This window comes from Populus alba, chromosome 10, assembly GCF_005239225.2.
Source record: "Populus alba chromosome 10, ASM523922v2, whole genome shotgun sequence".
Classification (NCBI taxonomy): Eukaryota; Viridiplantae; Streptophyta; class Magnoliopsida; order Malpighiales; family Salicaceae; genus Populus; species Populus alba.
The window spans coordinates 18,385,212-18,411,980 of NC_133293.1; the positions used below are offsets into that span (position 1 = coordinate 18,385,212).

Below are 26,769 nucleotides of genomic sequence, written 5' to 3' on the forward strand. Positions count from 1 at the left end.
ACAAGTGTATGTACAAGTTAATCTCATGAATATGTGGAAAGAACAACTAATACTTTCAGCGGACTCATCATTAAATACATTCATTGAACTTTATTTAATATTCTGGTTAAAAAATAAAAAAGAATTAATCAATCAAATAAAAATCAGGATATTTATTAATAATATCAAATAAGTGTTCTTTTATAAGGAAATTATATATCTTTAAATATTTATAATACCTTTTAAATAAAAAAACAAAATATTATAATTGATTAAAAATATTAAATTATTTTTAATAAGTGTTTCGTTAGCCGAATCGTAAATATATTGATTGAAATTAAAAAAATAATCTCCACAAGATTTGTCATCATTTCCAAAACAATTTTTTTTATTCATTTTAGTTTTTACCAATGTACAAACTCCGTGCAGGCGAGATTTCAATAACATCAACAAAATCCTCCTTTTATACTAAAGTAAGAATAATAAATATAAAAAATAATAAAATTCTTGCTGGCAACCATTGTAACCCAATTGCTGCGAGATCTCCTGCTTGAGCTTTGCAAGTTGCAAAAGCATATCAATTTATTTTTTAAATATTTAACTACATAAGAGTAAATTAAAACCCAAGCAATTTAATTACTAACTAATAAGTTTAGGGGAGTATCCAGCATATGGTGTTATTAAGCAGGGCAGTGAATACAGATGATTTCATGAAACGATCATGCACCATCGGTGATCTCCACTCACGTTTTGGCTGATGGATTTCTTCTTTTCTATTTTTAAAGCCAGGGAAGATAGTTTCATATAGTCTGCATAAAATTCAGCTGGCTAGCTACCCAGTTCTTTTGACTCTTTGATCTTGCATTCAGCTCGTGTTCTCTGAATTTCAATGGGCTCAACATCCATGGAAGGGCATGCCGTTTCAGAATATCAATGGCCGGTCGGAGTTGAAATAAAGAATTTGTGATTTTCTTTTGTAAATCAAATAGAATGTATGAATTGGAGATTAATTAAGGAGACTTCCACTGCAAGTTCATTTCTCTATAAAACATGGAATCTTTCCCATTTTCTTCTCTATTTTTGTTTCATCCCCCCCTTGAATTGATGGTATTCACTTGATATATTCTCGATCATGTTTGAAAATGGCATCCGACGTAGAAGAATGGAGTTTCAAATCTTTTTTTTTTTTTTTTTGACGCATCACGAAACTTGTTGAGAGAGAAAGGCGGCATCTATTAGGAAAAATGAGAGTAGCGTTTCAAACTCATTTTCTCTCTCCAAGAAATGCATATTTCGAGTTGATTTTGTTTTTAGTTTCTTTTTTTCTCAATATTAACTGGCTAGACTTGATCGTTCTAGAATGGCAAAGCCTGTCCAACAGCTTGTCCATTAAGGGAAATGGGATCAAACCTCGCAGTTAATTCAAGGTAAAGATCAGAGGACTTTTTAAAGGAGAAAAGTTGAAGATTTCATGCATTTGTCTGATAACATCCAGAGTTCTAGAGGGTTCTATTTGCGCACAACCACAAATATATATATATATATATATATATATATATATATATATATATATATATATATATATATAGAAATTGGACCGCGAATTCCTCGAATAAGTTTTTGACGTGGCCTGCGAGTCCTATATACATGTTGAAGAAATTGAAGCGGTGCAGCTGTTTTACTTTCCTCATTTTACTACAAATCTTCTTCCCCTCAGACTTAGCATGAGTTCACAATGCAAGAAATTCTTCAAAGAATAAGTCTCTGGACCCCTTAGAACTCAGATTCGAGTCCGTAGTTGTTCACACTAGCTAGTTTCCAAGCTTATCCAATTCAAAAGTCATGGTTTCCAAACAAGTACTTCTTCGAGGGAGCAAGACCATTAATGAAAGTCAGCACCAACGTACAGCACCGAGAAATATAGCCAAGTGTAGACAGGAAATGCATGGGGGACGTATTCTTTGAATAATCTCCTATCCACAATAGCATTTTCTGTCTACATTTGGTGCATGGGGGGTGTATGTCTATGTGCAGTGTTTAATTTCTCGTTGCCGATATGAACTTGATGATATCGGGGTGCATGGGGGGATGCATGTATATGTGTTGTGTTTCTCGTTGCCAATCAGAACTAATTCAAGCAGTCTTGTCCCGGCTCCTCCATGATTGAACACGAGTAGGAGTTACTTTCAATCCACGCCAATTGTCTTGGTTTTTATTCAATTTTACATGGATATAAAAATTAATTGCGAAAACAATATCTTAAAGGAGCCTATATGTATTTTAGTGTGTTTGTGCCTATTGTGCTAAGAGTTATTAATTTAACTTGAATCCAATGGATTCCAGTTCAATCCGATACAAAATGGATATTTTTTTTAATAGTTAATTTTTTTGTGTAATAAATATAATTTATATATTATCAACTTCAACCCAAAATCTTATCCAAACTTAACCTATATATATATATATATTTGTTATTTGACATATATACAAATATCTTAAATATTTATATATATTATTTTTTTATTTTATTTTGAATAATAAATAATACTCTAGTAATAAATACTTAAAACTTGATGAATAGAATATCAATATCTAAATTTCTTAAATTTTACGATAGAAACTTGATTCGTGTATAACATACACTTTGGTAACCATATGTGCTAGCAAGAATGGTCCGTGGATTGACAGTATTCTCACATCCTCCTTCAGGGCTTCGGCCTCGTCCGTGGGCTGTTTGCTATATTCTCCTTGCCGGCTCGGGGCCCACTTCTTGTATACTGGGTTAGAAGCTCATGATAGTAATTCTGAGCCCATCTGGGTCTGGGACTACTCGTCGTGTTCAAAAAGAAAGGGGCCCATTTCTAGTGCTAAAATTGATCTGTAATTTATATTCTGAAAAAAAGATAAAAGTATTGTTGTCGCCTATTACAAGATATGCCTAAAAACCGTCAATGTCACACCATTTATTTGTTTGCTCCTGGAATACAATGAGCTATTGATCAGTGTTAAACAATGTCAATAACCTGACAACAACTTCTTCTAGTATGCTGGTGTGGAGAGCTGATGCAGAGAAATCAACCTTTGGACGGTCACCCAAGTATACGATATAAACCTGCTGCCACAAAATGATTAGTATTCAGCGGTAATTTTTTTTTTTCTTTTTGAACAGTGTTTACCAGTAATCATAGAGCTCTATTAATTTTCTAATAGTATACAAACTTATAAATGAAATGTGGAGGCTCTAATGAACTCTGACGTTCTGCTATTGCCAATGTCGCCACAAGTACTGGAAGCACTATTTAAGAAGGAATGGACTTCATGTCGGAAAATCAAACCCGATTTTAATATTAAATATTTGTTCAGAAAAAGGAAAAAAAGACACGAAAAAAAAAATGAAGATAAAAGCTCTACTTGCAGATGCTCAGGAGTAAAGTGTTTGCCTGTCTATCGTCATTCGATGTGCCATGGCAACTGATAAGCAGGCTACACGCCGGAGCAGTCAGGATAAGCCTTTGTAAAGGTATTCGACTTGCTATTGCGGGTTTTATCGCTAAACTTTTCATGCAGAAATGGGCTCGCCAAAATATTAATGGATAATAAATGGATAATGAAGTTGTTAAGCTCGCCAAAATAGTTCAAGGACGGCTTTAAACATCGTTATTGTCAAATTTTAGGTTTTTTTTTTTTTTATTAACAAATCTAAAAGAAGAGAATACCAAAATGAAGAGAATATGTTCCTTACGAACGCTCCCTGATTAACAATGTTAATCTTGATAGTTCCTTGCCGAAGGCATCAAAAAGGGCAGGTTAATTGCACGTCATTTTTCAAAGCTGGGAAACCCCGGGGGGGGGGGATTATAGACTCCAGAAAATGTGACCAAAATAGAAAATACATTATTATGCATTTGAAACAACAATCATCAGGTTTATTTCTTTAGCTAGTTGGAAGAAAGTAAATTTCTAGATTTTAATGAGTAGGATTAGCCACAACCGGACTTCTTACTTGATGCACCCCATCATCCCAAACCAAAGATCCAGACAGTACAGTTTTACCCAACGTAGCTTCGACCGTGACAACAAAGGAAAGTTGTTGCCCAAGAGACTGGAAGGAAAGGACATCTGGTTCAATTTGGATATTAAGTCCACTTGGAGCGTTCGTGATTGACTTGTAAGTAGATGATGCTGATCCAACATTTGTGACAGTTCTATGGAAGATTCGAGTGATAGTTTTCCCGGATTTGGCAGACAGAGCGAAAGATGGGTAGTTTAGATCCCACACGGTTCCATTTGTTTCTGCAGAACATGTGCTTTTATCTCCGGTAATTAGTAGAAGTTGTGTAGCATTATATCCTTGTCCACACAAAAATCTAACATAATCAATCTCTCCAGCATCATATACCAGACCAGGATCAATAGCCTTTGCAGGATTTATATGGCCTGATCCATAAGCGAACTCCGCATCATTGTTAATGCTAGAACTCATGGAAGAAGCTGCAAAGAATATTAGAAACTGAGACTCGGTTGCGTTTCTTAAATTAAACGTTAGTTCAATGTCTTATATGGTCCTATCTATAAACCTTGAATATCACTGAGATCATGCGCTCAAATAAATATGTTGCTGTAATCAAACCATTACCAGTTGTCATTAGGGCAGACTTAATGGCAGCAGGAGACCATGTTGGGTTAAATGCCTTGACATAAGCAGCTGCGCCGGATGCATGTGGACAAGACATAGATGTTCCGGAATCTATGTTGTATTTAACCACTCGTGTATCCCCTGGGCTTCCTGTTACAGTGGTTGCTTCGGACCATGCTGCCAAAATGTCCACTCCTGGGGCAGTCAGGTCGGGCTGCGCAGGGTAAAGAAGTTACAAAAAGCGGAAGAGGTCCGCAGCTGAAGAAAGAAAATGAGGAAATCCTTCCAATTTACCTTGAGAAGGTCACTTGTTATCGGATTAGGCCCTCGTGAAGAAAACGAAACCACAAATGGGGCAGTTTCATCCTTTATTCCAACGCTCTTCATTATAGTTGCGGTTGGTTCACTGGTAGGATATCACAACGAATCGAGAAAGTAAATGAACAAACGTTATTTAAACTTCTTGTGCAATTTCACAAATATACAGTGGCAAAATAAAAAATTACCAGTACCTAGTTGAGTGTAAGTACTTTAAAAGATCAGCTCCATCACTTGAGCTCAAATACGAAACTGGTAAAGGAAAACTGAAGGCCACATCAGAATAATAATCACCATTCAATATTGATCCAACTGCATGACTGGCTCTTGCCTCCTCCCCTCCACTGATCCCATCACAAAGAACGACTTTCCCTTCCACCACAGTGCTGTTCAACGAGTCCGGGAAGCAATACCTGCATTTTCAGGATAAACTTTGTAGATTTACAATACTGGATCATTCCATGTATTTGATTGTACTTTAATCGTAGATGTTAACATTTCTCAACTGAAGTATGTTGATCCAACTTCATTCTCTTCGTACCTGGATTCTGACCCGTTGTATCCTGCTGTCTTGTTTGGAGCATCTCCACCGTAAATGAAAGGGGGCACAATATTTCCAGGCTCAAAAGTATTTATGGAGATTCCCTGACATGAAGAAGGGAAATGCTACAGTTAGGGTCTAATCACCAATTGAATGCATGCCATATTGATCAATCAGTCCTATTCCTATATAAAAATTTCAAGGGTGGAAGGAAGCATCGTTAAAGTTTAAATATTCCTTTGTTTATTTAGAACTGAAACATTCGTGCTCACCTCATAAATGGCTCCATTGCCTAACATCACCGAGGTCACAAACTTTCGATCTATGGTGCTAGCAGCCACAGATAGAGACCATGGTGAACAATTTGAAATAGTTTCAGGACCAGGACCTGAGTTACCAGCAGCGTTTGATGTGAGTATTCCATTTTTCATTGAATGGAAAGCTCCAATAGCAATTGAATCCTCAAAATAGTCCATGGGCCACCCCACAACTGAGAGGGAGATTATATCAACTCCATCTGCAATAGCATCGTCAAAAGATGCAAGAATGTCAGCATCTGAGCAACCATCATACCAACATATCTTGTACACAGCAATACGTGCAGAGGGAACCCCTCCTCGTGCTGTTCCTGTAGCAAGGCCTAGTAGGCTTGCCTCACTAACCAATCTTCCTGCTGCTGTTGAAGCAGTGTGAGTCCCATGGCCTTCTGAATCTCTTGGGGAGGCAAAGTCTCGTGGATATACTTTTCCTTCGCTGTGGTAGTATCGAGCTCCAATTATCTTACTGCAAGCAATATTACCGGATATGTTACAAGGTCAGGACAATCCAGAGTAGCCTACTTGAATCCTGCTTAAGCCTGTAAAATGTGTTTACTTGTGTTTCATTGTGCAAGTTATATAGAGCTTTAGAGTTTTACTTGTTGCAAGTGAAATTGGAGGATGCCTGGCAAGTGCCCTTCCATTTGCTTGGAGGCGGACCGTATCCTTCGTCATTAAAACTTTCAGACTCAGGCCAAATCCCGGTGTCAAGCATTGCCACAATGATGTCGCTTTCAGAAGTTGCTCTTGTAACATTCTGGGGGAAGCCCATGAAGTCCCATGATCTTGTTGTGTGAAGTTTTTTCTTCTGACTAGGAAACACTGACACTACACCGTCCAAGCCTGTAATTTGAAGGGGAGAAAAAAGGAAAGGAAAGGAAACTTATTATGAAAACTTTGCCTAAGCTAACATAGGATTGTGTCTCAAATAATATTTTATGATGATAATGCCTTCCCACCAGCCATTTGCTCTTTCTCCTCTTTGGTCAATTTAGCAACAAAACCATTGAAGCTCCTATGGTAGCTATGGAGCAAAGAATCTGATGCACCACTGTATCAAAATGCAATCCATTCAAATGGTTAGGGTGTTACTCAATAGTAGAATTTATTTTTCAAATAATAATAAAAACGTGCTCATTTGTTGAAAACAAAGATGAATTTTTTCTAAAAAACAAAATAAGAAATACATCAAGATTATAATTATTATTTTTTATAAAAAAATCAAATCCATAATTTAAAATAATAATATTAATATTTTATATTCATGATAATCTATTTGTATAATATTAGTTTTATTTTACTCAAATTAAAAAATATCATGAAAAAGTTATATTGTTAACTCCAAAAAAAATCTTTACATTAGATTTTTGATAAAAATTAAATTTATGATAGTAACTAAATATGAAAAAATATATAAAAAATAATCTCATATATTATTAAAAAGTGCTTGTTTATAAAAGAGTATTGTTTATGTTTTTTTTATTTGAAAAACAATGAAAAAATTATAAAGGAAATTAAATTGCAAATTAAGAACCCTTAAGATGTGCTTTTCTAACTAGGTAAAAAAAATACAAAAATAAGTTTTTTTTATATATAGAAAAATGTTATATTTGAAAAAAAAATATTCTAAATTTCCTTCATTTACTCTAGTTTTTTTAAAAAACTGAAATATTACTCTGCTTTCGAAAATGATCTTGGTACCACACAAGACTTCATATAATGCTTGTCAAAAATAAAAAAGTTGCGCAAGTAAATAAAGAAAAAAAATAATGAACTCTCCTTGGCTCTCCACATTAGCTCAATCACAAAAGAGATATTAGTGCAAGTTCAAGTGTGTTTTCTTCCACTATGAAAAAGCTACCTGCCCACGACGTTTTGTAGCATGCTGATGTGAAGAGCTGATACGGAAATGTCACTCTTTGGGCGGTCACCCATATACACAATATAAACCTGCTTTCAGTAAAATGGCCCTTAGTAGTGAAATTATATGGAAAAAAAAAAGTTGTGGCAAAAATAAAATTACAGAAAGGATGGTGAGATAAAACACAGTGCCTTTTTGTCTTCATCGGATGAGCAATGGCAGCCAATAAACAGACTGCAGGTGAGGCTGATGAGGAGGAAACATGAAAATGTGAAATTGTTCGCCATCGGAGAAGGCCCCCGAAAGCGAGAAGTTCTAGCTTGCTAGCTTTGATAATGCCATGCAGATGGGAAGAGCGCTTTATAGTAAATAGAAGAAATAAGACAAGTCGTTGAATCCTGTTCTCCTGCACCGGTTTCTTATCTTAAGCTAGCCAATCGTCATTTTTTCTACTACAAATATATTCTATATTGTCAACCGGTTACGGAAAATAAAAGGTATTATTATTTTTTAAATATTCTGTTTAAAGTAGACTGTATTACTAGTTTTATCTTAAATGGTTAAATATTTATTTGTTTATGCTATGATGATTTATTTGTAATATTCCTGACTCTGGCGCTAGTAAATATTCGATCTCGAATAATTCCAACCCCGAATAATCTCAATTCTGGAGTTAGTAAAAATTCCACCACGAATAATTCCAACTCTATTTAGTGTTGGTAAAAATTCATAGCTATAAAAAAATATCAATATATATTTTTTTTAATTCTGATATCAGTGAATAAATTGATAAAAATATATTTTTTCTAAGATATAAAATTTTTTTATTTCTATATTTTTTTATTTTTTTATTATATTTTTTTTGGACTAGACTGCCGGATCGCAGACTTGACCTAGGTGTCTATTGTTTTTGTTAATTTTTACCAGCAGGCATGCGTGAACTGCTCACGCACGCCTGCTACAGAAGCATGTAATTAAAATGCAAGAAGGGAAAACGCAACTTACCTGGTGCTGAGCGCCTTCTCCTACGCCCTTCTTCGTTCCTGGTATTCTACGAATTCGTTCTTCCCTTTTTGTTCTGTCTGTATTTGCTTGTTCCTCTGGTTTTCTGTTTTTTTTTTTTTATTATCTTCTCTGTATAGTCTCTTTGTCTATTTTTTCTGTTCTCTTGACTCTCTCACCGTCCGTTCTTTTTCTCCTCTCGTTCCCTCTCTCTCGATCCACTCCCCTGTCTTTCTCGGTTCTTCTCTCTCTGTATGTCCTCCTTTTTAGTCCCCCTTTTCTCTTGGCCTCCTTTGTTTCTTTGACAAGAAACAGAGAACGAAAGTCTGTTTTTTTTTTAACCCCCCCCGCCGTTCTTGGCTTTTTTCTTCTCTTTCTATGTTTTTCTTGGTTTGGTTCGTGCTCTCTATTTCTTCTTCTGCCTTCACTCTCTCCTCCCAGTTCCCCTGTTCTTCTCCTTCCTCGGTTCTGTCATTACTCCTCTGTTTTCTTAATTTTTCTTTCCGCGTGCATGGCCTTTTCTCTCGTCTGTGAGTTCAGGGGGGAGGGGGGAAGGTGGTGCCCCCTGAGTTACTCGTTTCCTTCTCTGGCTTACCAGAGAATGGCGCCGAACGCCTCTGTTTCTTTTAGAAGAAACAGGGGCATAAATTGTGCTTCCCTCTGTACAGTCTCCCTCCCCGGTTCTGTTTCTTTTTTTCTTTTTCTCGGTTCTACTCTCTCTTCTCCACCTCGTGCCGGTTCTCCTTCTCTGGTTTTTATAGCCAGAGAATTCCATGCGGTCGAATGGATTTTAATGCAATAAAGGCATGCGTTTTCTTCTTGTTTTCGAGTGAAGAAGATGAACAGTGCTGATGTTAATGGCTATTTGCGTTTTGATCCTTGATATTTTGACGTTTTTCAGTCCAGTCCTTGGGTAAATTGTAATTGAACCCCTGCATCTCAGCGCCATTTACACATTCGTCCTTGGGTTTTAATTTCTTACAAATTGGACAAGAATCACCCCTAAACTTTGATAGTTTTTCAATTAAGTCCCTGAATAAATTAATTCCAAGTTGAAATAAGTCTAAAACTTATCAATCCTCCAATCAAACCCTTGATTGGATTAATTAAATCAATTTCAAGTTTAATCAAGTCTTAAAACATATCAATTCTCCAATTAAACCCCTGACTTAATTAATTAAACTAGTCAAAATTTTAATTAAATCTTTAAACTTCCAATCATTTTGTCCTTAACCTGAATTTTAATTTATTCTTCATTTATTTCATCATTTTTTTTTATCATTTTCAGTAAATAAAAATAATAATAATAATCATTAAAATAAAAGGGTCAAAAATTGAGTTATGACAATAATAATAAACTTGTATGATTCAAATTCTTATAATTTTAAAATTTCTTCAAATCAAATATGTAATTTTTCTTCAATAATTATAATATTTTTTTCAAATTTAAAAATAATAAAAATAGTAAGAATAAGAATAACACTAATAATCATAATAATATTATTATCACTATTCATTATAATATTATTAATAATAATAATAATAATAAACTTTCATGATCTAAATTTAAATGGTCTAACAGCAATATCATATCTAAGAATCTTGGATGTAGGTCTGATTGAAAACCTAATTATTTTTATAAATAATAAATTTATTTAATATATCATTTTAGTTATTTAAAAAAAATTTCGTAGCTTGGGGATTAACATGTATAGCATAACTTTGAAATCGCAGAAGCAAATGAATTATTTTAGTCGACATGTGAAAAAAATTCAGGACTAAGCATGCGAGCCCACTCGCCCTTGGTTTTTTCAATATCCTCATGGCTTCTTCTTCTTTAATTGGTTATTCAGGTTTTTTATTGTCTTATTTTTTTTTATAATTTAATACAAGTTTTTTTTATTTTATTTAGGTTTTTTTATCTTTTTTTTTAATTTATCTTTTAATATATAATTTTATTTAACTTTACTATTTATTATTAAGTTGATGATAAATTAATTTTTGTATTTTTAATCATATAACAAAAAAAAATTTCCTCTTTTATTTTTTTTTTCAATTTCAAATTATAATATGAGTTTTTATTTAATTTTATTTTTTAGTATTAATTGATTTTATTTTTTAAATATTGATTAATTTTTTTTTTAAAAAAAATCAAATAATGAATTTTCCACCCCCATCGTAGTAGTAGAAAAGTCAATAAAGAATAATCTGTATGTGGTTAATTGAGCTCCTCCGCATCTTTTCCATGACAGCTCTCCTCCAGAAGACTGCAAAACACTTCTCCCATCGTCAATGGAATTCCTTGGAAGCCCTATCTCTTACACCAGCATCAGTAATCGTAACGCCATTCATGTCATCGTCCAGCAATATTCTCAGCTTATCACCTCTGGAGCCATTGGCATGACCGTTCATCTTCACCATCGTTTGCTGATGAAAATCAGATCACTCAAAAATACACTCACGTAATATCCTCGATAATTATTCTTCCGCAAGGATAGATAATTGAAAACGATAGATTGAATAATCTACTATTCGAAAACAAATTAGATTGCAGCAGGCCACACATGCATGCCTTGTAGGGCCGTGGAAAATGCATGACCATGGATTTATCTACACTGTTTGCAACTGGAGATGCGTATCAAGAATCTATGTATAGGGCCCAAGGAATTAAAGGGACAGTCGCCGATCTGCTTCAAGACAAAAACTTTGAGCTTACGGGCATAGAACGAGGCCGAAACAAGCAAGACCTAAGAACTTACACAAAAATGAGGATAGCCTGGTGCAAATGGCTGGTGAGGTTCCTAGCATCACAAGCCTATCCCTTGATTTGCTAAGAAATCAGCGGCAGTAGCAAGCTGTCCTCTATATTTGTTGTGTTCATGGCTGCCCTATTAATTTGTCCAGTAACTCAGCAAGGAGAACATTTTCAGACTAATACTACACACAATCCTTAATTTCTTTATCCTTCTTCCATCAGTACCATTATCAATACAAAACTCAAGATAAGGGTTTTGAAATCAAGGTGTATTTGGAAGTATTTCTTTACTTTTGTCGATTACGTTGCATACCTCGGCCAAAATGAATTCTTTAATTTGAGATTTATTAACACTTCAATTTTGGTACCTATTTCAATTCTTTAAATGCTAATCCGAAAATTCCAAAAGTCGTCTTAATGTGGCCCTGGACTTTTAAATAGCAAATAATATTGAACACTTCTCTATTTTTATTTTTCACTTTTTTCACACTTTTCTCTTGTTTCTGTCTCAATACCTATATAATAATATTCAACAAAAACATAATAAAAAATAAAAATAAAAATCAAGCATGCAGTCATTAACAAATATGTCACGAGGTCAATTTTTCTTCCTAAAAATGGACCATGTGGGGGTGGTAGTCTAGTCCTGCTAAATTAAATATTTTCTTTATCAATTCACTCGTATTTTGTTTATGACTAGTTTATTCTACAATCCAAGAAATCCCCATTCTCTTTCAACATTACAAGCAAGCGGAATAACATAATAAAAAAAATTGCTGAAATCATTTCAGAATAGATTGTTGGCTAGTAAAAAAAAAGATCAAAATACTTCTTGATGCTTAATATTATATGTTGCGCTTGATATTCAACATTTCTATAGTTGTTATATTCATGAAAGAACAAAAGGATAATAGATTTATAACGAAGCCAAACGAGTAGTTTTATTTATAACCTGCCAGTGACTTCTTGCAGCATGTTCGAGTGAAGGGAAGAAGCCGAGAATTCACTCTTAGGCCGGTCACCCATATAGACGATGTATGACTACATATGAACTATGTCAAAGGCAAAAATTTAACCAAGTTAGTTAGAATACCTGACAAAATCGAGACAGAAAAAAAGTTTAGCGAAAGAAATTAAAAGGTTATGGAAGAAATCTAATTTCAGATTTCATGACCAATCAATTAAAATAAAACATAGAGAAACATGCCTTTCGATCATCTTGAGAATGAGAAGCCGTGCTGCTACAGGAGAGGACAAGTGATGATCAAGCTGCTGAGTAGGAGAGGGAAGAAAGGATACTGAGATATTTTGCTTGCCATCATCAATTAAGACGCATTATACAAGTATTTTTGTTAGAACATGTTTTTATGCTGGAAAAGCATCAACATTCTCCACTTTTCAAAATATTTTTTAACAAAAAATAAATCAAAATAATTTAATTTTTATTTTTTAAAATTATTTTTAATATCAACACGATAAAACAATATTATGAAAATATTAAAAAAAATTAATTTAAAATAAATTAAAAAATTATTTTTTAAAAAAAATGTTTTTAAAAACATAAAAACAAACTCCTTCTTAAGCTATTAATTACTATGCTAATTTATTTATTTTTACTTTTAATATTTGTCTCCTTTTTTTCCCCTCTGCTCATCCCAACTTAATTAATACAAGGGTTAAAACTGGTACCGTATGCGTGATGATTATCTTTATAAATTTCCTTTTGTTTTGCATGAATGGCCTGTTTTTGTCTGAGACCGAATAATTATACTTGGTTTTGATATTGAAAGCTGTCGAGACCACCTCTTAAGTATAAAACAAGAGTATTTTACTTAAAAAATGCTAATGATCGCCGTTAAATGTATATTCTCCCACTAGCCTGAGTAAAGTCAGAAATTCAAAACTGGAGTCTTGACAACTTCTTAGATGATTGGCAAATTCGATCCATTTGGGTATAATTTAATTGATCCGTTTTTAAATTTGTTATTTAAAAATTACCAGTTCAAGTCTCATAAATTTCAGGGCTCATAAAATTAGTTGAGGTACATGCTGTTAGAGAATAATATAAATCATATTCTGGGACCTCACCTAACAGTTTAAGCTATTGGGTTGAGATGGTTTTTTGACATGGTTTCTGAGCCTTGATGATTAAGCGGTTACGAGTTTGAATTTCAACATCTCAATTTATTTGATAAAAAATTAAGTATAAAATAGTATGGGTATGTGCAAATTTCAAAATAAAAAAACTTTCACTTGAGAAAGTGTGTTAGAGAATAATATAAATTATATCATAGAAACTCATCTAATATCTTAAGTTATTGAATTAAAATAATTTTTTGAGATATGTAAACTGGTTTGGATAACAAATTAATGCCAAACTCGAGTGTTGATTAAAATCTCGTTACACTCCAGTACGGTTAAATCTAAATTGGCTTTGTTTAATTTGGTCTGTGGTCACTGATCAAGCTTCAGCTTCCACATTCCTGGCCCTTCGGCCTTAGACAAGCCAGAAAGGACTTGACGTGGTTTCCTGCCAGCAGAAATATTTCCTGATGTCCAAGTGTTTTGTTAACATTATGAAAGGTGGGCTGATTACAATGGGCTAAGTCCAGTGACTTGGAGTTTAGACAGTGGAGTCATAACATACCATGATAACGCCTTTCTTCTTCTTTATGCTACTGGGCCAGTTGCGGGCCTCAAAATAGAACTCTAACAAAGCCTACAACTCTTAGGCCCGATTATGTTCATTCCGTGAAATTGTCTAGGTCCTTCCTTTAAGGCTGGTTTGATATGCCGATTTTTAAAAGTTTTGTTGGAAAATGATCGCTAAAAATATAATATTTGTGTTTAACTAAAAATAAAATTTATTAAATGGCAGGTTCTATTAGTATCCTAACATTGTTACAACGATTTTGATTTGACAATATATGTCATTATTTTTACTTTGAATTCGTTTTATGTTGGATTTTTTTCAAATATTGCAAAGGTATTCGAGAGGAAGCTTGAACCTATCATTCGAGCCTTTGGTATCCTCATGAAATGCACCACTGAGGTCTTTCTTTTATTTTGATTTATTATTTTGTGATTTTTTCAGTTTCAACTGCTAATTAATTAGTTCATATTTTTTAAAAACCTAAATATTCATCCCTTACTTAAAATTTTCATTTTGACTTTGATATTTTTAGTTTCTTACATTATTTAAATTAAATATTAAAGTAATTTCATATTAACATATGCATATCTTGTTAATTTTACGACTACTTATCTTTAGGATCATGATTTGTCAATCTGAGTGTAATAGTTTATTGATGATTTGTTTTAGTGGAGATTACATGCATGGACCTAAATTAAAAATAACATAGATGATTTAATTTGTGGCAGGTGAATAGAGTATGAGCTTGATCCATCCATGGTGAAAGCAATAATGCAAGTCGTTCATGATATAGCTTTTTTCAACGGAACAGTTTCATGCATCTTGCTCACCTCATAAAATGCTCCGTTTCCTAACATGACCTTAGTCACAAATTTCCTATCCATTGTGCTAGCAGCCACAAAGAGAAACCAAGGCCAGACATTGGTGATGGTTGCAGGATCAGGACCCGAATTACCAGCAGAAATCGATGCAAGTACACCATTCTTCATCGCGTGGAAAGCTCCAATTGCTATCGAATCATTAAATACTCTCTAGGAGAAAATCCTCCAACAGAAAGAGAAATTATATCAACTCCATCTGCAATAGCATCATCAAATGCTGCAAGAATGTCTGCATCATAACAGCCATCGAACCAACAATTCTTGTACACAGCAATGCGAGCAGAAGGAGCCCCTCCTCGAGCTGTTCCCGAGGAAAGGCCTACTATGTTTGCCCCAGTAACTAAGTTCCCTGCAGCAGTTGATGCAGTGTGAGTCCCATGCCCTTCTGTATCTCTTGGCGATACAATATCATCTTTACCAAAGACTCCATCGGCACGGTAGTATCGAGCTCCGATTATTTTACTGTACATACATTGCAGATCCTAATGGTTAGCAATGTATCACAATATAGTATTTATGCGTATGTGTTAGTTAATTTGAAGGGTTTACTTGTTGCAAGTGAAATTTTGGCAACTGCCCTTCCATTTCTTTGGAGGGGGACCAAATCCTTCATCACTAAGACTTTCAGATTCTGGCCAAATTCCCGTGTCAATCATTCCAACAACGATGTTACTTTCAGTATTAACTCTTCTACCATGCTGGGAGAAGCCCATGAAGTCCCACGACCTTGTTGTATGGGGTTGTTTCCTTTCATTGGGGAAGACAGACACCACTCTTTCCATGGCTGAATAGGGTCCCAGTGTTACAGCCTTATCATGAAATCTGTTTCCATTTTTAAATATAAATCTTCTAAGAAATTCTTACCAGATATCTTAAGCATCTCTTCATTGGTCAACTTTGCTGCAAACCCATTGAAGCTTCTTTGGTAGCTGTAGAGTATAGACTCTGATGCGCTGATCAAAGCAATACAGTAAACAAGTTCAAATAAATAAATAAATAAATAAAATACTCTTTCATGCACATAGAGACATGTTTTGTTATAGATCTTGTCTGTCCAAACATGAAATGGCTTCTATTTGGATATGTTAATTGTAACATTGCCAGTATATCTTCTCTATGTGTAAATGCTACTTTTGAATTGGATAAACTTTGATTTGAAGTTTTGAGAGCAATCAACTGGCAAAAACCTGAAAACAACCTTTCCATGACTTTTGAGGCCTCTTTAATTTCTTCATTTGATTTTCATTGCTAGTGCTAAAATTGATCTTTAATTTGTATTCTGAAAAAAGATAAAAATATTGTTGTCACGTAGAGCAATATACAAGATATGCCTAAAAACCGTCATTGTCACACCATTTATTTGTTTACTCCTGGAATACAATGAGCTATTGATCGGTGTTAAACAATGTCAATAACCTGGCAACAACTTCTTCTAGTATGCTGGTGTGGAGAGCTGATGCAGAGAAATCAACCTTTGGACGGTCACCCAAGTATACGATATAAACCTGCTGCCACAAAATGATTAGTATTCAGCAGTAATTTTTTTTTTCTTTTTGAACAGTGTTTACCAGTAATCATAGAGCTCTATTAATTTTCTAATAGTATACAAACTTATAAATGAAATGTGGAGGCTCTAATGAACTCTGACGTTCTGCTATTGCCAATGTCGCCACAAGTACTGGAAGCACTATTTAAGAAGGAATGGACTTCAAGTCGAAAAATCAAACCCGATTTTAATATTAAATATTTGTTCAGAAAAAGGAAAAAAAGACACGAAAAAAAAATGAAGATAAAAGCTCTACTTGCAGATGCTGATAAAGTGTTTGCCTGTCTAGCATTCGGTGCCATAACACGCCGGAGCAGTCAGGATAAGCCTTTGTAAAGGTATTCGACTTGCTATTGCGGGTTTTATCGCTAAACTTTTCATGCAGAAATGGGCTCGCCAAAATATTAATGGATAATAAATGGATAATGAAGTTGTTAAGCTCGCCAAAATAGTTCAAGGACGGCTTTAAACATCGTTATTGTCAAATTTTAGGTTTTTTTTTTTTATTAACAAATCTAAAAGAAGAGAATACCAAAATGAAGAGAATATGTTCCTTACGAACGCTCCCTGATTAACAATGTTCTTCTTGATAGTTCCTTGCCGAAGGCATCAAAAAGGTCAGGTTAATTGCACGTCATTTTTCAAAGCTGGGAAACCCCGGGGGGGGGGGGGATTATAGACTCCAGAAAATGTGACCAAAATAGAAAATACATTATTATGCATTTGAAACAACAATCATCAGGTTTATTTCTTTAGCTAGTTGGAAGAAAGTAAATTTCTAGATTTTAATGAGTAGGATTAGCCACAACTGGACTTCTTACTTGATGCACCCCATCATCCCAAACCAAAGATCCAGACAGTACAGTTTTACCCAACGTAGCTTCGACCGTGACAACAAAGGAAAGTTGTTGCCCAAGAGACTGGAAGGAAAGGACATCTGGTTCAATTTGGATATTAAGTCCACTTGGAGCGTTCGTGATTGACTTGTAAGTAGATGATGCTGATCCAACATTTGTGACAGTTCTATGGAAGATTCGAGTGATAGTTTTCCCGGATTTGGCAGACAGAGCGAAAGATGGGTAGTTTAGATCCCACACGGTTCCATTTGTTTCTGCAGAACATGTGCTTTTATCTCCGGTAATTAGTAGAAGTTGTGTAGCATTATATCCTTGTCCACACAAAAATCTAACATAATCAATCTCTCCAGCATCATATACCAGACCAGGATCAATAGCCTTTGCAGGATTTATATGGCCGGATCCATAAGCGAACTCCGCATCATTGTTAATGCTAGAACTCATGGAAGAAGCTGCAAAGAATATTAGAAACTGAGACTCGGTTGCGTTTCTTAAATTAAACGTTAGTTCAATGTCTTATATGGTCCTATCTATAAACCTTGAATATCACTGAGATCATGCGCTCAAATAAATATGTTGCTGTAATCAAACCATTACCAGTTGTCATTAGGGCAGACTTAATGGCAGCAGGAGACCATGTTGGGTTAAATGCCTTGACATAAGCAGCTGCGCCGGATGCATGTGGACAAGACATAGATGTTCCGGAATCTATGTTGTATTTAACCACTCGTGTATCCCCTGGGCTTCCTGTTACAGTGGTTGCTTCGGACCATGCTGCCAAAATGTCCACTCCTGGGGCAGTCAGGTCGGGCTGCGCAGGGTAAAGAAGTTACAAAAAGCGGAAGAGGTCCGCAGCTGAAGAAAGAAAATGAGGAAATCCTTCCAATTTACCTTGAGAAGGTCACTTGTTATCGGATTAGGCCCTCGTGAAGAAAACGAAACCACAAATGGGGCAGTTTCATCCTTTATTCCAACGCTCTTCATTATAGTTGCGGTTGGTTCACTGGTAGGATATCACAACGAATCGAGAAAGTAAATGAACAAACGTTATTTAAACTTCTTGTGCAATTTCACAAATATACAGTGGCAAAAAAAAATAAAAAATTACCAGTACCTAGTTGAGTGCAAGTACTTCAAAAGATCAGCTCCATCACTTGAGCTCAAATACGAAACTGGTAAAGGAAAACTGAAGGCAAAATCAGAATAATCATCACCATTCATTATTGATCCAACTGCATGACTGGCTCTTGCCCCCTCCCCTCCACTGATCTGATCACAAAGAACGACTTTCCCTTCCACCAAAGTGCTGTTCAACGTGTCCGGGAAGCAATACCTGCATTTTCAGGATAAACTTTGTAGATTTACAATACTGGATCATTCCATGTATTTGATTGTACTTGAATCGTACATGTTAACATTTCTCAACTGAAGTATGTTGATCCAACTTCATTCTCTTCTTACCTGGATTCTGACCCGTTGTATCCTGCTGTCTTGTTTGGAGCATCTCCACCGTAAATGAAAGGGGGCACAATATTTCCAGGCTCAAAAGTATTTATGGAGATTCCCTGACATGAAGAAGGGAAATGCTACAGTTATGTTTAAAAAATAATCACCAAAATTATAACATGATTACTGCCGGAAATATCTGCCGCCGTATTTCATGGAATAATAATCAAAATTATAACATGAAAACTGATGGCCACATCAGAATAATAATCATCAAAATTTCAAGGGTGGAAGGAGGCACCGTTAAAGTTTAAATATTCCTTTGTTTATTTAGAACTGAAATATTCGTGCTCACCTCATAAATGGCTCCATTGCCTAACATCACCGAGGTCACAAACTTTCGATCTATGGTGCTAGCAGCCACAGATAGAGACCAAGGTGAACAATTTGAAATTGTTTCAGGACCAGGACCTGAGTTACCAGCAGAGTTTGATGTGAGTATTCCATTTTTCATTGAATGGAAAGCTCCAATAGCAATTGGATCCTCAAAATAGTCCATGGGCCACCCTCCAACTGAGAGGGAGATTATATCAACTCCATCTGCAATAGCATCGTCAAAAGCTGCAAGAATGTCGGCATATGAGCAGCCATCAGACCAACATATCTTGTACACAGCAATACGGGCAGAGGGAACCCCTCCTCGTGCTGTTCCTGTAGCAAGGCCTAGTAGGCTTGCCTCACTAACCAATCTTCCTGCTGCTGTTGAAGCAGTGTGAGTCCCATGGCCATCTGAATCTCTTGGGGAGGCAAAGTCTCCTGGATATACTTTTCCTTCGGTGTGGTAGTATCGAGCTCCAATTATCTTACTGCAAGCAATATTTGCGGATATGTTATAATGTGTTCACTTGTGTTTCATTGTGCAAGTTATATAGAGCTTTAGAGTTTTACTTGTTGCAAGTGAAATTGGAGGATGCCTGGCAAGTGCCCTTCCATTTGCTAGGAGGCGGACCATATCCTTCGCCATTAAAACTTTCAGACTCAGGCCAAATCCCGGTGTCAAGCATTGCCACAATGATGTCGCTTTCAGAAGTTGCTCTTGCAACATTCTGGGGGAAGCCCATGAAGTCCCATGATCTTGTTGTGTGAAGTTTTTTCTTCTGACTAGGAAACACAGACACTACACCGTCCAAGCCTGAAATTTGAAGGGGGGGGAAAAAGGAAAGGAAACTTGTTATGAAAACTTTGCATGAGCTAACATAGGATTGTGTCTCAAATAATATTTTATGATAATAATGCCTTCCCACCAGCCATTTTCTCTTTCTCCTCTTTGGTCAATTTAGCTACAAAACCATTGAAGCTCCTATGGTAGCTATAGAGCAAAGAATCTGATGCGCCACTGTATCAAAATACAATCCATTCAAATGGTTAGGGTGTTGCTCAATAATGTATTTTTTTTTCAAATAATAAAAAAAACGTGCTCATTTGTTGAAAACAAATTAAGCTGAATTTTTCTAAAAAAAAAAATAAATACAAAGATTATAATTTTTTTTATATAAAAAAATCAAATCCATAATTTATATTTATAATAATAATTATTATAATTACAATCATAATTTATAATCATAATAATCTATTTGTATAATATTAGTTTTATTTTACTCAAATTAAGAATTATCATGAAAAAAGTTATACTGTTAACTCCAAAAAAAATCTTTACATTAGATTTTTGATAAAAATTAAATTTATGAGAATAACTAAATATGAAAATAAGTCTCTTTGTTGTTTGCTGTAGTACTAGATCATTTTTTTTTTTTCTTTTTTTTTTATTAAGTCTGTTTTTTTTTTTTTGCCATATCCTTGTCTTTTACTTTAATTGGCTATTGACTTTATGGCCTTTTCAATATATTTTCGATGATTATAAAAAAAAAAAAACTAAACATAAAAATATATATGAAAAAATTAATCTATATTATTAAAAAGTGCTTGTTTATAGAAGAGTATTGTTTATGCTGTTTTTTTTTTTTTTTTTTTGAAAAACAATGAAAAAAGTATAAAGGAAAATTGCGAAGAACCTTTAAGATATGTTTTTCAATCTAAGTAAAAATAAAAATAAAAAAATAAGTTTTTTTTTTATAGAGAAATGTTATATTTGAACAAAAAAATTCTAAATTTCCTTATTTTACTCTAATTTTTTAAAAACCGAAATATTACTCTGTTTTCGAATATGATCTTGGTACCTCGCAAGACTTCGTATCATGCTTGTCAAAAATAAAAAAGTTGCGTAAGTAAATAAAGAAAAAAATTAATGAACTCTCCTTGGCTTTCCACATTAGCTCAATCACAAATTAAGAGATATTAATGCAAGTTCAAGTGTGTTTTCTTCCACTTTGAAAATGCTACCTGCCCACGACGTTTTGTAGCATGCTGATGTGAAGAGCTGATACAGAAATATCACTCTTTGGGCGGTCACCCATATACACAACATAAACCTGCTTTCAGTAAAATGGCCTTTAGTAATTAAATTATATGGAAAAAAAAAAAAAGAAGTTGTGGCAAAAATAAAATAACAGAAAGGATGGTGAGATAAAACACGGTGCCTTTTTGTCTTCATCGGATGAGCAATGGCAGCCAATAAACAGACTGCAGGTGAGGCTGATGAGGAGGAAACATGAAAATGAAAAATTGTTCGCCATCGGAGAAGACCCCTAAAAGCGAGAAGTTCTAGCTTGCTAGCTTGATGATGCCATGCAAATGGGAAGAGCGCTTTATAGTAAATAGAAGAAATAAGACAATAAGTCGTTAGCCACCGGCTTCTTATCTTAAGCTAGCCAATCGTTATTTTTTCTATTACAAAGATATTAATTAGTAGCCATTGTTAAGCTCGCCAAATTCGGAAATCGCCATGATAATCTTGGAGTGTTTTGCCACCAGCTGGATTTAATAGCCATTGTTAAGAGTGTGTTTGGCAGTGTGGTAGCGTTTGTTTTTCAAATAGCTTTTTGTGTCGAAATACATGCCAATGATGTTTTTTTATTTTTTAAAAATTATTTTTGACATCAGCATATCAAAACGATCTAAAAAATACAAACCACACTCAATTTTAACAACAAAAAAAATTTAAAATCTGATGAAACACCGTTTGGAATGCAATGTCAAACAGTGTCTTAGATAACAACCTGGTATAGTGTTTGACTAGTGGGTGGCCCGCAGCAGCGTATAAAAAACCATTAATATCCAAGAATGTTAGCTGTAAAGTTACAATCAAGAAATTTGAGTTCGGCTAAATGTACTAATATTTATAATATTAATTATAATATTAAATTTGTTTGACTTATATTTTTATTCATTAAAATCAAATTTATAATTTTTTTTTATAATAATAATATTGTTTTAAAAAACTTATTAATGATAATGATGATAATAAACTTGATTCTAGCGCTCTAGTTATATCTAAGTTTCTGGATCTGGTTCCTTAATAATAATAATAATAATAATAATAAATTTTTATTATTTAAATTTTTATAATTTTTTAATTTTTATAAATTTTTTTTCAATAATAATAATATTTTTTTAAATTGAAAAATATTAAAAATAAAAATAACACTAATAATCATAATAATAATATTATCACTATTTATTATAATATTATTAATAATATTATTATTATTAAACTGATCTAAATTTAAATAATTTCACTGAAATATTATATCCAAAAATCTTGGATGTGGGTTTGATTGAAAGCCTAATTATTTTTATAAATAATAAATTTATTTAATATATCATTTTAGTTATTTTAAAAAAAAAAAAGTTTCGTAGCTCGGGGATTAACATGTATAGCATGACTTTGAAATCGCAGAAGCAAATGAATTATTTTAGTCGACATGTGAAAAAAATCCAGGACTAAGCATGCGAGCCGACTCGCCCTTGGTTTTTTCAATATCCTCATGGCTTCTTCTTTTTTAATTGGTTATTCAGGTTTTTTATTGTCTTATTTTTTTATTATTTTTTTAATTTCATAATTTAATACAAGTTTTTTTTTGTTTTTTTTAGGTTTTTTAAATTTTTTAAATTTATCTTTTAATATATAATTTTATTTAATTTTAATCTTTACTATTGAGTTGATGATAAATTAATTTTTGTATTTTTAATCATATAACAAAAAAAATTCGTCTTTTATTTTTTTTTCAATTTCAAATTATAATATGAGTTTTTATTTAATTTAATTTTTTAGTATTGATTGATTTTATTTTTAAAATATTGATTGATTTTTTTCTTTGCATGTATTCATTCAAGGGTTTTTGAATAATTCTGCTGAGTTTCACGCCAATGACAAAAAAAACAAAATCAAGAATTTAGATATTATATTTCTCTCTATTCAAGCAGCTGTGAGAACGTGGTTAATAAACCAGTGCTGTCCTAGACAGTCAAGGCCCAGCCTTGCTGGGGCCCGCTCTTCGAGCAACGAGAGCGCATAATGAACTAAAGAATTAGGGCACCGAACCATGCCCTTTCCTTTCTGCCAGTACAAGACAAAGAAGCCCACATAAAAGGCCTTCAGTCCGCTAGCAACCAACCCATAAAGAATCTACGGGTGAATGTGGTATTATTCAGAAAAAAACAATGACGTGGGATGACGACATCAATCAATTTACGACAGATCAGTCACCAAGTTACTATGACTTGAAAATGCAACGATGAATTTGGTATTATTCAAAAAATCAAATAATGAATTTTCCACCCCCATCGTAGTAGTAGAAAAGTCAATAAAGAATAATCTGTATGTGGTTAATTGAGCTCCTCCGCATCTTTTCCATGACAGCTCTCCTCCAGAAGACTGCAAAACACTTCTCCCATCGTCAATGGAATTCCTTGGAAGCCCTATCTCTTACACCAGCATCAGTAATCGTAACGCCATTCATGTCATCGTCCAGCAATATTCTCAGCTTATCACCTCTGGAGCCATTGGCATGGGCGTTCATCTTCACCATCATTTGCTGATGAAAATCAGATCACTCAAAAATACACTCGCGTAATATCCTCGATAATTATTCTTCCACAAGGATAGATAATTGAAAACGATAGATTGAATAATATACTATTCGAAAACAAATTAGATTGCTGCAGGCCACACATGCATGCCTTGTAGACACATTTATCTACACTGTTTGCAACTGGAGAATCTATGTATAGGGCCCAAGGAATTAAAGGGACAGTCGCCGATCTGCTTCAGGACAAAAACTTTGAGCTTACGGGCATTGAGCGAGGCCGAAACAAGCAAGACCTAAGAACTTACACAAAAATGAGGATAGCAAATGGCTGGTGAGGTTCCTAGCATCACAAGGCTATCCCTTGATTTGCTAAGAAATCAGCGGCAGTAGCAAGCTGTCCTCTATATTTGTTGTGTTCATGGCTACCGCATCACAAAAAAGGACTTTAAAACTCATCAGCCAGTGCTTGATGAGTCCTCGGCTCCTAACGCTACATTGAAAAAAAGGAGACCGGCGAGATTATTAATTTGATAAAGTTAAGCTTAGGAGATGGCCAAGAATAGCCCAAGCCGCAACCCTATTAATTTGTCCAGGAACTCAGCAAGGAGAACATTTTCAGACTAACACTACACACAATCCTTAATTTCTTTATCCTTGTTCCATCAGTACCATTATCAATACAAAACTCAAGATAAAGGTTTTGAAATCAAGGTGTGTTTGGAAGTATTTCTTTACTTTTGTCGATTACGTTGCATACCTCGGCCAAAATGAATTCTTTACTTTGAGATTTATAACACATTCAATTTTGGTACCTATTTCAATTCTTTAAATGCTAATCCGAAAATTCCAAAAGTCTTAATGTGACCCTGGACTTTTAAATAGCAAATTAATTTAAATAATATTTAACACTTCTCTATTTTTATTTTTTCACTTTTTTCACACTTTTCTCCTGTTTCTGTCTCAAATACCTATATAATAATATTCAACAAAAAAGTAATAAGAAATAAAAATAAAAATCAAGCGTGCCATCATCAACAAATATGTCACGAGGCCAATTTTTCATCCTAAAAGTAGACCTTGCGTGGGTGGCAGTTTAGTTCTGCTAGACTAAGCATTTCCCTCACCAATTCACTCGTGTTTTGTCTATGTCTAGTTTGTTCCACAATTCAAGAAATCTCCACACTCTTTCAATATTACAAGCAAGTGGAATAACATGATCAAAAAAATTGCTGAAATCATTCCAGTATAGATTGCTGGTTAGTAAAAAAAAAGATCAAAGTGCTTCTTGATGCTTAATATTATATGCTGCGCTTGATATTCAACATTTCTATAGTTGTTATATTCATGAAAGAACAAAAGGATAATAGATTTATAACGAAGCCAAACGAGTAGTTTTATTTATAACCTGCCAGTGACTAAGAGCAGCATGTTCGAGTGAAGGGAAGAAGCCGAGAATTCACTCTTAGGCCGGTCACCCATATAGACGATGTATGACTGCATGTGAACAATGTCAAAGGCAAAAATTTAACCAAGTTAGTTAGAATACCTGACAAAATCGAGACAGAAAAAAAGTTTAGCGAAAGAAATTAAAAGGCAGAAAGGATAATGAGATATTCTACTTGCCATCATCAATTAAGACGCATTATACAAGTATTTTTGTTAGAACAGGTTTTTATGCTGGAAAAGCATCAACATTCTCCACAACAGAAGATATTTGAAAGTATGATGGTAATTATGTTTTAAAATGTTTTATTATTAAAAAATAAATTAAAATAATTTTTTTTTAGTTTTAAAAAATTATTTTTGACATTAGTACAATCTAAAACGTAAAAAAAAAATTAAAATAAATAAAAAATAAAATAAAATTTTATTTTTTTTTCAAAAATATTTTTTAAAACGTAAAAATTAACAAATATGTTATTGAACTATTAATGCACTAATTTATTTATTTATTACTTTTAATATTTGTCTCCTTTTTTTCCCCTATGCGTGTTATAGTTAGTAAAAGATGATGATTGGATTGTTCATGCATTAACTCCACCAAGTGATTCTTGGACTCTTCCAGAACTAATTTTTCGACTTAATTCATATTTCAATCCCAGTTAATGGTTGACCTCTAGGGGTTTTTTTTTGGAGTTTAACCGCTGGTTATTAATTTGAAAAGGTTTGTGCATTATTTTTTTGAAAGGACAAGAACTTCCACCAAATAAGACCCGGAAAAAAATATTTTTTGATAGGAAGACTCGTGAATTATTGTAAGTGCATGACAAATTCTATCCGCGGCACTCAAACTGCCATTGGCATGAAGTATTCAAAGCTGAGCTTCCTAAGAAATTACACCTCTATTTAATATTGTTTGATGTAACAAACATTGTGAAGTTTCGTGTTATTAAAGAACTTTCCTTTCGTTTTGCATGAATGGCCTGTTTTTTTTCTGAGACCGAGTAATTATACTTGGTTTTGATATTGAAAGTTCTTCGAGATATTTAGGTTGGCGTGAAGTTTATTAATAGTTGTTTTAAAAAATATTTTTGAAATATGGAAAGAAATCGACATAAATATTATAAAACAAGAGTGTTTTACTTTAAAATGTTAATGATCGCCGTTAAATGCATGTTCTCCCACTAGCCTGAGTAAAGTCAGAAATTGAAAACTTGAGTCTTGACCACTTCTTCGTTGAATGAGTCCTGGCAAGCTCAAGTGCTGGTTATAACCTCGTTACACTCCGGTATGGTTAAATCGCTTTGTTTAGTTTGGTCTGTGATCACTGTTCAAGCTTTAGCCTCCACATCCCTGACCCGTTGGCCTTCGACAGGCCAGAAAGGACTTGACGTGGTTTTCTACCAGCAGAAATACTTCCTGATGGACGAAGTCTCGCATGTCCAAGTGTTTTGTTAACACTGAACACTATGAAAGGTGGGCTGATTACAATGGGCTAGTAGTGTATTTGGTAGTGTAATAGGGGATACTTTTTAAATAATATTTTGTG

The 26,769-nt window shown here is 34.0% G+C and overlaps 2 protein-coding genes and 1 pseudogene across 4 annotated transcripts; all 3 read right to left on the minus strand.

Moving 5' to 3' along the window:
* Positions 1-3,851: 3,851 nt before the first annotated feature.
* LOC118059659 (cucumisin) lies at positions 3,852-9,422 on the minus strand. 3 transcript variants are annotated; one of them, XM_073411631.1, is made up of 11 exons: positions 8,658-9,422; positions 7,844-8,058; positions 7,653-7,741; positions 6,751-6,842; positions 6,391-6,634; positions 5,747-6,257; positions 5,475-5,578; positions 5,128-5,346; positions 4,910-5,021; positions 4,616-4,829; positions 3,852-4,470 (listed from the first exon to the last, which is right to left on the minus strand). In XM_073411631.1, exons 2-11 carry the CDS (start codon positions 7,937-7,939, stop codon positions 3,947-3,949), a joined length of 2,205 nt encoding a protein of 734 aa, XP_073267732.1. In that variant the 5' UTR covers positions 7,940-8,058; positions 8,658-9,422; the 3' UTR covers positions 3,852-3,946. The 3 variants fall into 3 exon arrangements, with proteins under 3 accessions (XP_073267732.1, XP_073267731.1, XP_073267730.1); XM_073411630.1 differs by having other exon boundaries at positions 7,844-8,081; XM_073411629.1 differs by having other exon boundaries at positions 7,844-8,101.
* Positions 9,423-14,822: 5,400 nt separating this feature from the next.
* On the minus strand, positions 14,823-16,750 carry LOC118059764 (cucumisin-like; annotated as a pseudogene).
* Positions 16,751-17,179: 429 nt separating this feature from the next.
* On the minus strand, positions 17,180-21,547 carry LOC118059660 (cucumisin). The gene is made up of 10 exons (XM_073411628.1): positions 21,390-21,547; positions 21,193-21,281; positions 20,097-20,188; positions 19,741-19,984; positions 19,148-19,658; positions 18,808-18,911; positions 18,461-18,679; positions 18,238-18,349; positions 17,944-18,157; positions 17,180-17,798 (listed from the first exon to the last, which is right to left on the minus strand). The coding sequence occupies exons 1-10, from the start codon at positions 21,483-21,485 to the stop codon at positions 17,275-17,277; spliced, it is 2,205 nt and encodes a 734-aa protein (XP_073267729.1). The 5' UTR covers positions 21,486-21,547; the 3' UTR covers positions 17,180-17,274.
* Between the last annotated feature and the right edge of the window lie 5,222 nt (positions 21,548-26,769).

Excerpts from the sequence above, each read along its gene's own strand:
- LOC118059659 (XM_073411631.1), bottom strand. The coding sequence starts at position 7,939 with ATGGCGAACAATTTCACATTTTCATGTTTCCTCCTCATCAGCCTCACC. Across the intron at positions 6,635-6,750 it reads GGAGAAAGAGCAAATGGCTG|GCTTGGACGGTGTAGTGTCA; the intron begins GTGGGAAGGCAT and ends TTCAAATTACAG. Across the intron at positions 5,022-5,127 it reads AAGTACTTACACTCAACTAG|TGAACCAACCGCAACTATAA; the intron begins GTACTGGTAATT and ends ATATCCTACCAG.
- LOC118059660 (XM_073411628.1), bottom strand. The coding sequence starts at position 21,485 with ATGGCGAACAATTTTTCATTTTCATGTTTCCTCCTCATCAGCCTCACC. Across the intron at positions 20,189-21,192 it reads CTACAAAACGTCGTGGGCAG|TGGCGCATCAGATTCTTTGC; the intron begins GTAGCATTTTCA and ends ATTTTGATACAG. Across the intron at positions 19,985-20,096 it reads GGAGAAAGAGAAAATGGCTG|GCTTGGACGGTGTAGTGTCT; the intron begins GTGGGAAGGCAT and ends TTCAAATTTCAG.